Source organism: Cibotium barometz, chromosome 26, assembly GCF_041138505.1.
Source record: "Cibotium barometz isolate CiBa-2024 chromosome 26, ASM4113850v1, whole genome shotgun sequence".
NCBI lineage: Eukaryota > Viridiplantae > Streptophyta > Polypodiopsida > Cyatheales > Cibotiaceae > Cibotium > Cibotium barometz.
Genome location: NC_141071.1, coordinates 29,753,176 through 29,765,173, shown reverse-complemented (window position 1 = coordinate 29,765,173; position 11,998 = coordinate 29,753,176). Strand labels below are relative to the sequence as shown.

General features: G+C 37.4%; 1 protein-coding gene across 1 annotated transcript; it reads left to right on the top strand.

The window, feature by feature from the left end:
- Positions 1 to 4,341: 4,341 nt before the first annotated feature.
- LOC147623854 (auxin-induced protein X15-like) lies at positions 4,342 to 4,659 on the top strand. Its single transcript, XM_086820809.1, has one exon. It carries the CDS (start codon positions 4,342 to 4,344, stop codon positions 4,657 to 4,659), a length of 318 nt encoding a protein of 105 aa, XP_086676935.1.
- Positions 4,660 to 11,998: the final 7,339 nt, after the last annotated feature.

Genomic DNA, 11,998 nt, shown 5'->3' with positions numbered 1-11,998 from the left:
CCTGGAAGGTTACAACCCCTTGGTGTAATTCTCCTTGCATCAATAGCTTGATGACTTGTAAGATTAGAACTTTGATACGTTAGGCTCCACCCAACCATATCCCAAATGGACCCTAAACACATGGTTATATAGGCCTAGGTGATGCATGACCTTGCAACTGCACACCTTTGACCTTTCAATGGCTAGGCATGTCCCTTTCACTATCCAATTCCTCCTCAGCTCTCCCTAGAAGGGGGTGCCTACTTATGTGGCCTTTGAGCTTCCCTTATACACCATTTACATCCCTTTTACATTGACCTTAATGCCTATTAACCATTGCTTTAGGTATTTCCAATTTAAAATCCCCTGAACTTTATTTATATGCAAACATTTTACATATAAATAATCTTTTCTAGTCTTACCTTATAATGTTTCTTGACAATCTCATAACATTTCCTCCCCCTAAAAAGAAAAGTTTTTGTCCTCGAAAACAAACTCCGGAAACTATTTCTTTAGTGTAGCCACTCAACTTGGAATAAGTTCTCTTTTATAAGTATTTCAATGATAGAAACACTTCCTTTGGTAGAGGAATATTACTTCCTCGTTCATGTGTTCTTAAACTCCCTTTCTGTTGCGAGAGAGTATTTTTTTCTTTTAAAAACACCTACTGTCCATGTAAGTGTCATTACACCATACAGATCTGGCATGGTGTTGAACTTCTTACCCCCTTATAACAATTAGTTTAGCTTTAACATCTTCTTCTAAGATGAATATTTTTTTCTGGTTGATGCTAAACTTGAGGACGAACCAATATAATTATGTCCACCAACTTTGCATATGTTCTTGATCAGAGGCTTGTATGCAATTAATGACTTTTCATTGCTCTTTTTTAATTCTCGAGTATCATGATCACTTAGAAGCTTTACCTCGTTACCAGTCAATCCTTCTCCTAGTGGACACTTGTATACACTAACTAGAACCAATATTATAAATTATCTCCTTTTCTTCATACACAATTTGCAAATAAGATTATTCTATTACCTTTTAGTCCCTTATGTACTAGTTGACCGGCCTTGCATACCATAAGCAATGAAGAGTAAAGTAACCATTTACTCCCTTGCCCAATTGGTTTTATTTATCGACCATTGGCTCAATTGAGAAATTCTTTTGGATGAGACAACCTCAACCTTGCTCGGTCAATGCCTTTTGATTACTTGTACATTGGCAGAGCATGCATCATTAGGCATCCCATTCCACCTAGTTTCTCCCAAGTACCTTGAGTAACCAGTTCATTAACACTAGACCCTACCTTTTAAAAATTTAGACGTCCTTGAATTTGGATCTAGGTAATAACTTCTTTTTCATTACACTTCAATACGTGAAACAACATCCACATAGAAATTTCTTTTTATTTGTAGACCTTTTTAAAGCAACTTATTTGCTTGATAGCTTTTTATGCATATATAGAAACAATTATAATGTTCCTTGTAATATGTCTACCATTATGGAATCCATAACCACTCATAATAATGCGTCTCTTTAATATTTTATAGTCTTTCATCTTTTCCAAGGATTTCGACTCTTATTTATACAAAAACATGCCTCTTTTACTAGGCATTGACAAGCATTTCCACTTTTGACCTTTCTTTTAGTGATTCCTTCGAACCACTTTCTTTTTAAGTGATACCCTTTTATCACTAGCAACAGCTGCATTTTCCTATCTCTTTTAATTGAGTATTTTCAAACTACTTGATACCTAGGGTCATTAGAACATTTTTCTTTTAAGTGAGACAGCAACTCACTCTTTAGTTTAGTAAAAATCAACTCTATCATGGGTTCTTGCCTTAGAGCATCTTCCCTACAACCTTAAATTTTCCTTTTCTATATCTTATTTGAAAATCAAACTCTTGTGGGATTTCAGCCCATCTAGCCTTCCTACCTTTTAGCTCCTTCTTCTGAGTACTTAACCATTTAAGACTTTCATGGTCAGAAAATTCTTGTAGGATTTCAGCCCATCTAGCCTTCCTACCTTTTAGCTCCTTTTTGTGAGTACTTAACCATTTAAGACTTTCATGGTCAGAAAATTCTTCCAAATTGGCACAATATAAATAAAGACTCTACTTTTTAAAAGCATGCACTAATCAAGCTAGGTCCATGATTCTTTCTTCTTTTTTTCTTCTTCTTTCCTTATACATTGAGTTTTTTTAAAAAACATTTTTACAAAAAATGACATAATTTTTAGAGCCAATTTTAAAAGGAACTCTTTAGGATTTACTTTTAAATGTGTGTGTGTGTGTGTGTGTGTGTGTGTGTGTTTATATATAATACATCTTGGGTGACCACATGTATTTGCTACCATTTTTTTTCTATCTGAAAGCAGAAGTTTGCAAGGCCCATATTGGCCGTTCTATTTTATCTCATATGATTAACAAAAAGAGGGATTGTAAACTAGCCACCCTTTTCTTCTATCTAGTCAAAAAAAGTTTATTTAATGCATAGCAACCCTTTCTACACATATCCCAAGAAAGGGATAAATGGTTGTTACCACCTTAAAAAAAAATATTGATCCAAAATGGCAATCAAGAAATTGGTTTTGGTGGCCATTTTAGCTCTTTTTCTTTTATTGACTTTTGAATTAAAATCATATTTTTGTACTAGAACAATTACTTAGTTGCTATGGTGGAGCTTACCTAAAAGTGTCTTACAACTTTTTAAAATTTTCTTCTTGATTAAACCTTACATTTTCTTTGATTTAGTACTAATGTACATGAATTTGTTTAAATTTTTATATTTACATTGTGAGAAGTGAAAAATTTTTATGTTCTATAAAAATAGAATTATAGAATTAGAAGCCATCATGAAAAAATGCAAGTTTAACTAGATAAACTCCAAATTTATATCCTAGTTCATGTTAAATTCATTGTCACCAATATCTTTATTTTTCAAGTCTTAGCTATATATAACCACCATGATAGCATGATAAAATGAACCAAGATTTCATTCAAATCACATCCAAAACTTGGTACTGAGAAACTAAAGAGATTAACATCACAAGCACTAAAATACATCAATTTTTCTTACACTTGAAATCAATATTTTATTTATTAGTTCAAGTGTCTTCCATTTGAACATAACATAATTTGCGCATAAAGATGTAGTATTTTTGTTTTTGTAGACTTGTCAAAAGTAGATGGATATTTGAACCCTTCAAAGTCAAAGTTTTTAAATATGAAAGTATGTAACTCACATTGAGAAAAGTGTTGACTGCTAGCTTATGAAAGTCATGGAAACATACCATATGCTTAAACATGAACACAAAATAAAATATAATTTTAGTGATTTGATGTCTTTTTTTTCTTTAAATAGTGTGATGTGCAAGTCTAGGGTTACGTAGGTGGTTGAAAATTCGATTTCCATAGTGAGCTAGACAATAAATAGAGAGAGAGAGAGAGAGAGAGAGAGAGAGAGAGAGAGTTTGTGTGTGTAACCAAGTCGAGTTTCGTTGCTTCATTGCTTGTCGCTTGACTTGGGCCTATTACATGCAGGGGGGAGGGGGAGAGGGGGGTCACTCATAAATATGTAAGTATAGCACATGGGTTCAACAGAAGTGATTTTTTAAATCTCTTTTTTACACATTTTTTTACATACAGAAGGGTACCATTTAAAGGGTATATTTACAGATTGAATAGAGAAAGGGTGCATTTATTCATGAAAAATTTAGAGATAAGGGATTTTAAATTAGGCCTTGAACATATGTGATATAGAGAGTTTACATAAAGTGAGCCCCCGAGATTACGTGTGTGAGAGAGAGAGAGAGAGAGAGAGAGAGAGAGAGAGATGTGTGTGTGAGAGAGAGAGAGGAGTTACAATTTCCCCATAATGAACCTTGATGAGAAGGATGATTATATAATTAAGTTCCCTCAACTAATTAATGAAATCTTTTTCCACTCGTTGTAGGCCCCTATTTGCATGTTTTGAATATACATTTTAGGGCATGTTCTGAATTGTTTATACATTTTGAAACGGTCATGTGGGATGGACCGTTTTGAATTGTTTATACATTTTAGGGCATGTTTTGAATTGTTTATACATTTTGAAACGGTCATGTGGCATGGACCCATAGTGAATAGTTATCAACGTTGTCGAGTTCACGTGTTGCGGCTCACTTGTGGCTGTCTACACGGAAAAAAAAAAAAGCGATCATTCTGATGAAAGCCACAGTTTACCAAAGCGGTCCAAAATGGTTGCGTATAAGAAAATGTCGAGTCTTCCGATTCGGATCAATTGGATGTTACATGGGCAAGCTAGGTTCATGATTCGTTCTTCTGACGTTCCAATTTCAAGTAATTGTGCTGCCATACGATGGCGAAATTGATCAGAAAGCTTCCAAAGATTGCAGAGTCCGCTTCTATTTCTGTTGTTAAAGCTCTGCTTGGGTTGAGAGTTGAATGCTGCGGCAAGAAAAACGGTGTACTCAAGGCGCCCAAAGGCTATTTGCCGGTGCTGGTGGGAGAGGATTACCGCAGTCGGTACGTGATACCGGCCAACCTCCTTGGGCACCCTCTCTTTGCAGAGCTTTTACAAAGCTCCGCCGCTGAGTTCGGCTACTCCCACGCGGGCGCCCTCAGGCTTCCCTGCGATGCCCGCGCGTTCGAGCAGCTCCTGAGCCTCATCAACTAACAGCAAGCTTTCTATAATGATCAGGTGCTAGGGTTCTACGGTGGGTTTGTGTTAGCATATTAATGATAGTGTTAGGATTACAGAAGAAGTTACGGAGAAATTACGAAGGTCCATCCAAGAGTGGGCGCCCTCAGGGGTCTGTGCGATGCCTCATCAATTAACAATTGTGTTAAGTGGGTTCGAGTTGGCAGCATGACTCATTATTGTCGAGTCTCAGCTGACTGCCAGGAGTTAAATTTGAACCCACAACTCCAATAACCTAGAGCACTTGGGCTTCTCAAAGCCAAAGGTGCATGGCTAAGGTTCCATTGAAAGAAGTGCCATTGAAAGAATAGCCCCCAGGAGCTCGAGATGGCATCGAAACTCGGGGATAGCGTAGTACAATCCATATGTATGCTGCATGTAACCATACTTTGCATGACAAGGGTTGTCCCAAAGCTATTACTTTATGATTTCCAAACTCCCCTTTTTGTGTTGTCTACTTTCAAATATGGTTTTCGTTACACAATGTTTCAAGACTATGATCAGGTGGATCCGAAAATGTCTCGCATATTGGATATTGGATAGTGATTAAATTCCTCTTAGGTTTATAATCACGTGAAACCTAATACACCCTTGTTTCATGCAGTGTTAATGGCATTCTTTGAATAGAGTGTTATTGAATGTTCATATTATATATCTATTCGTTCATAAACATGCACAAATTTTCCAGCTTATCTTAAGAGTTACACACACAAAATTATATTTCTCAAGGAATCATCATGTACAATGGAACCATGTTGATTCTCATAGCACACCCTCTAATTCAAATTTGGGGCTTGCTAAGATGTACGATGTAGGGTGTCATCCTTTGCATTCTCTGGATCTTATAATCCTTCAACACCCTACTTTAGTTGATCCTACTTGCTCTCTTCAAACATTTTTGTTCTCCCTTTGTCCATGCTAGCACCCTCAACTTAGATCTGCTTTGCACCCTTCTCGTTGCCTTATCTTGTAGCTATGCCTTAATAACGTGTTTATGACATATTATCATCACGTGGTGCTACATGATTTAAAGCAGGGGTTCTATTTTTGTTATTATATCTATAGTTCCTCATTCAATCATTCCATGTGTGACAGATCTAGCACTTTAGCTTTGTGGTGCACTCTTCCTTGAGGTGCCTTACCATGCATTTTCACTACAAGAGAATGAGAACATAGACGTGCAACATATACGCGCAAGCTAGAGAGAGATGGAAGTGAGAGAGGGGCCATGGACGAATTTACGATTTTTCGGGGTTTATGCGTCTATACTAGCAGCGGCTATAGGCGTGGCTACACTAGAATCTATAGGCACGTCTATACTAGCATCTATCGATGCATCTATAGATGCATCTAGAAGATAGATGCGTTGATAGACGCGAATATAGACGCTCTGTTAAATTTTTTTTGAATAATCCCGTCCGCGTCGACGTCCCCGCAACTATTTTCGCTTCCCTCCCCTCTGCTCCCTGTGCTGTGAATAGTATGTTTAGAATTAGGGTTTTTGATTGGTATTCTCTTCACTCTGTCTTTCTCTCTCTCTCATGCATAAGCTTCTTATGTTTAAAATTTTTGAATGGTGTTCTCTTTCTATCTCTCTCTCTCTCTCTCTCTCTCTCTCTCTCTCTTTCTTATGCATAAGCCTAAGAGGCTTATGCATAAGATGCATAAGAGGCTTATACTTAAACCTCCTTATGCATAAGGCTTAAACCTCCTTGTGTATCCATTCTATTCACACTTTTAGGGTTTTGTATTACTAATTCTTTTCTCAAATTTTTGTTTTGTTTTGTAGGTCTTATAATTCTCTCTTTCAACTTCACCAAAAAGAGGTAAATGCTTTTCTCTTTTCGATTTTGTATGTATGTATTAGGTTCTTAGGGATTTTGTATGTATGCATTACTAATCCTTTCCTCACCCTTTTGTTGGTTTTGTAGGTCTTCTAATCTTCTCTTTCAACATCACCAAAAAGAGGTAAGTGCTTTCCTAAGAACCTAATGCATACATACAAAATCGAAAAGATTATGCTCTATGCATGCATTAAGCTCTATGCATAGAGCTTAATCTATGCATAGATCTCTATGCTTTATGAATGCATGCATAGAGCTTAATCTATGCATTAAGCTCTATGATTAGAGCTCTATTCATAGATTAAGCTCTATGCATAGAGGACCTACAAAACAAAACCCTTTTTTATATATATATAAAAATAGAGGAAAGAGAGGATAAAAAGACCTTACGTCCAAATGAGCCATATCAATACACCTCTTTCATCTCTATTCACATAGTGCTAAGCCGAAAGATTTTCTTCCAGCAGAGACTTGCCCTTGCTTTTGGGACTGATTGGTTAGCCCAAATTAATGCTTCGCCTAAGCCATTTCTATTTTCATCTATGGATTACAATCTCACTTTCCATGTATATATCTTTGTTTTACTCTAGGGAGATAGGAAGTGAGATCGTCTCTTTTTCTCATTTAATACCAAAATCTCTTCTTCTTTCTTCAACACATGATCTTAAGAAGTGACCAAAATAAACCCCCAATTTTGTGTCACAATAGTCTTTGCAAAAACACAATTTTTAGTTTATGAGACAGTTAGATTTTGAGCCATGAAAATGACGACAGTTGTCGTTTTGAAAAATTGATGAAAATTTGGATTCTAGAATTCACTTTGTCGAGAAAGTGGATTCTGGAATCCAAAATTTCGGACAAACATTTCTATCGTGAAACAATGAAATTTTCGTCTGAAAAAAGAGAAATTTTGGTTGATATAATGAACAAAAATTTCACTTTTATTGGACGAAACATTTAGTACCCGAAGTTCGAACGAAAAAAATTTCGTTGAAAATTTTTGTCAATGAAAAAAATGATGTTCATGATGACTGAATAAAATTCCATGGCCCAAAATAAATTTTTGGAGAATTAGGATTCCATAATCCACTTGGATTTTGGAATCCAAATTTTTGTTGATAAATAGAAATTTTCATCGACAAAAATTTCAATCCGTCAACGGAAATTCGGATTCCAGATTTTGAAAACCAAATTCTCATTTGACGGGAATTTTTTTGTGACGGAAAATTTTTCCATTGACAAAATTTTTTGATTGTTTTTGTCCAATATAAAAGTAAAATTTTCGTTCACTATGGACAAAATTCTCTTTTTTTGAACAAAAGTTTCACTATGAACGACTTATTGTGCAGTTTTCCCAACTACCTCCTACCTTGAGGTTTACATAGCCAACAACGTGGCTATAGTGAGCTTCCCATTGTGCTCACAATTCTCATGCTCTCCTCTTGTATGTCAAAACTACTACATGGTTCCCACAAGAAACCAAGGTGCATAAATCATTGTGAAATTTCCCATAGCTTTCACAACTTTGCTCATATCCTTGAGCAACATCCACAAGTGCATCCTCTTCTTGATGCACACACATGTGAACTCCATTGAGTCTCCCATCTCACTTGCCATCATCTTGACAAGTATGCACCTCCACAAGAGCATTCTCCCATGCTCAATAACCAAAACATTGAGACAAAACTTCACAAATTACCTCCACAAACTTCTTGGCAGCTTCCTTGTTGACACCGAAGACTCCAAAGTCTTCATACTTGTTTAAATCTTCATTTTGAGCTTCCATGATGATGAGTAGGCTTTCCATGTTGCAAAAATCCCATTTGCAACTCTTCCTTGTTGTAAATCTCCTCTCAAACTTGAGAATGGCAGCTCCAAATCTCTCTCAAATCCTCCAAATCTCTCTCAAATCCTCCCAAATGCAAATCCAAATGATAATATGAGTGTGCTGATTCTTTTTCATAATAAACTAAAAATAATGCTTAATCAAAGAACTCATAACCATGAAAACTATACATAAATATTCACCATGACCAAGAGCCCACCTAAGCTCTGATACCATGTTAAACAATCCTAAAATGGAATTGATCATTGTGAAGGATATAGATTAAGCAACATAATTAAGGTGGATTATTCACACTAAGAACTCCATAAGAGAGAGAGAGATTGCACACCCAACACAAAATCTCTATTACATATCACAAATGAACTATACAATGATATAGGCTTTCTAGCCTTATCCCACTTTACATGTCATCATCCATGTGGCACTCCCTTTTCCACTCTTTTGGTCAACACACACACACCATACAATATTACATGGGGCATTCTTATCTTGCCATAATATCTTGCACCTCTAGGGTGCTTTCCCACATACACACAACACCACGATTACATCTTTCAACATTTGGTCGGTCCAAAACTTCGTGGAGTCAACTTGAAAAAACCCACTCTTATCTTTCCTTATGCAACCTTGATGATGTTTTGAATGGTTTCACAATAATCAAGCATGTCAACTTCGATATTAAATTCGTTTGCTTGACCGTCTTTCTTGCATGAAGTTAGCCTTGTTGCCACTATAAAATGTTGTTCTTTTGCAATCTATTTGTTCCACTCAAAAATGTTAGTCGTGTGACCATATTTCACCATATTTATAATACTACAAGCATATCAAGAATTAGCCTACAAGGTGATGAAATTATAAATACATTGTCTTGTTTATTAATGAGACAGTAGTTAAGGAGATCGATCACTTACATGCTAATTTCAAAACCTTTTGCAATCTCCTCCTCCTCCTCAGTGATCACTTCGCCATCATGATTTGCTCATGTTGTTGTTAAATAAAGCCATCTACTTGAAGGAAAGGTAAGCAGTTTTGCAAGCTCCGGAGGGTATGGTAGGTTTCCTGTTGTTCGACTCCTCCTAAAATTTTATCGAGAAATAATACGTTGTGCCTTGACCTCCTCAAATCTTTGAATCCATTTAACCACCATTGCATTTGAGTTCAAGATGCAAAATTTATTGATCTTCTCTCATAAAGTGTTGTCTATCGCCCTTAACAAGTCCATTTCCTTGTGGCACTTGCCCAAATACTCTCTCATCTTCTTCATGGCTCATAGTACCTGAGGAGTATTTCTCTATATATTTTGCCTTGTTCGGTCTCAAAAGAGTATCTACTAGTAGTGTCCTCTTGGGCTAGATTTCCATGTGGTCAGCATGATCATCAATACTATGCCAGTAGTGTTGGGTTATTGTGATGCACCATGCACTTTGTTTTTTTGTTTCTTTTGTATGTATTTGCAAGAGGGAAACTTCTCTACATTGGCTCCTTTTCTTTGAGGTATGGACCCTATCTCTAAACTATTTGTTATTATTTTTTTATTCTTGCATAAAAAGTGCCCCAAGATGGAGAGGTGGGTAGGAAATGCAAGTACAAATAAAGCCATAGCCAAGCCAAGACAAGCTTTTTGTCTATGCTTTTCTTTGGTGTAGGCTTGGCTATGCATAGCTATGGCCATGTGTAGGCATGGCTATGCATAGGCATGCCATGGCCGTTACAATCTAAGCATTTACATGGCTATGGCCATGCATAGCCATAGCCATATCTTTGCTTTCTCATAGGCTTTTCTATGCATAGACATGGTTATGTATGGGCTTGGCTATGCATAGGCATGCCATGGGGTTTGCAAGGGCAACTGCCATGGCATGTCTATGCATAGCCAAGAATTTGCATGGCCATGGTTATGCATAGCCAAGCTTATGCTTATGCATATGCTTAGCCATAACCTACGCTTTGCTTTGTCTCATAGGCTTGGATATGCATAGCCATGTCTAGGTATGGGATTTGCTATGCATAGGCATATAAATGCTATATGGATCCTATCGCTAAACTATTTGTTATTATTATTTTATTCTTGTAGACAAAGTGCCCCAAGATAGAGAGATGGGTAGGAACTGCAGGTACAAATGAAGTCATAGCTAAGCCAAGCCAATATTTGTATCTCTTCTTTTCTTTAGCATAGGCTTGGCTATGCATATGCATAGCCATGGCTAGGTATGGGCTTGGCTATGTCTGGGCATGCCATGGTGGTTTACAAGGTAAATTTACATGGCATGCCTATGCATAGCCAAGCATATACATGGCCATGGCTACGCATAGCCATAGCTTTGCTTTGGCATAGGCTTAGCTATGCATAGCCATGGTCATGTGTAGGCTTAGCTATGCATAGGCATATGAAGTGCCATAGCTTTACTTGGGGAAGCTCAGATCTTATTTCCTTTCTTTAGCATGTTTTTTTTCTAACCACTAATTTAGCTTTGTTTTCTTGTTTCTTTTGTATGTATTTGTAGGAGGGTAATTTTTCTACACCAGCTCCTTTGCTTTGAGGTATGGAACTTCTATAAAGTGCCCCAAGATGGGAGTTGGGTAGGAAATGTAGGTACAAATGAAATAACACCTCAAAGCAAAGGAGTCGGAGCTTTCATGACCACTAATTTGATTTTTTTGTTTCTTTTGTATGTATTTGTAGGAGGGCAACTTCTCTACACTAGCTGCTTTGCTCCTTTGCTCCTTTGCTTTGAGGTGTTATTTGGAACTTCTAATGAATCTCTACACTAGCTCCTTTACTTTGTATGCAACTTCTCTACACCAGCTCCTTTACTTTGTATGCAACTTCTCTACACCAACTCCCATCTAAACTGTTTGTTATTATTATTTTATTCTTGCACACAAAGTGCCCTAAGATGGGAGTTGGGTACGAAATGTAGGTACAAATGAATCCATATCCAAGCTAAGATAAGCTTTTTGTCTATGCTTTACTTTGGAATAGGCTTGGCTATGCATAACCATGGTTGGGGGTTCTTCAAAGTTTTCATTCATGTACATACCCAAGCTATGAGCCCTGAAGAATTCTACTAGTTCATATCACACACAACTCTTGAGCAGAGTCGTCGCTCTCCAACAGTACTTTGGTGGGGGTTGTTTTTGCGCCCTCAAGTCCCTCTACCACCACAACCACACCGGTCCCCATTCCCTTATCATAGACACCAGGACGACACAGACTTGTTCTCATCGCTCATGTATGCATAGTTATAGCAATGGTGTTGGAAGTGGTTGTATGGTTGTGGTGGGGGTGGTGGCACGGATGGATTGAAACCACAACGTGTACACCCACCCATCTCCTCCACATCTAGTATACCATGTGTCAGGCGTTTTTCTGAGACGTCTTTTTGGTCAGTGTACATATGGGTGCATGGCAGTTGTGCAGAGTTTTGCTCAGGAGAGCGTTGCCAGGTGTTGAGTGTGGATGGATTTAGTTTTGGGCTGGTTGCAGGCCTGTCCGGTGAGCGGTTTGCTGGGTTGATTTAAGCTGCTCGGTCGTCTTGAAGTGTGTGCGCGTCCAAAGGATGCATGGGTACTAGCCGGTTTGTTTGAAGGTGTGATAGCATCGGGGCAATTAAAGATGGCATTT

Bases quoted from the DNA above. Each gene is read 5' to 3' on its own strand.
- LOC147623854 (XM_086820809.1), top strand. From the start codon at position 4,342: ATGGCGAAATTGATCAGAAAGCTTCCAAAGATTGCAGAGTCCGCTTCT.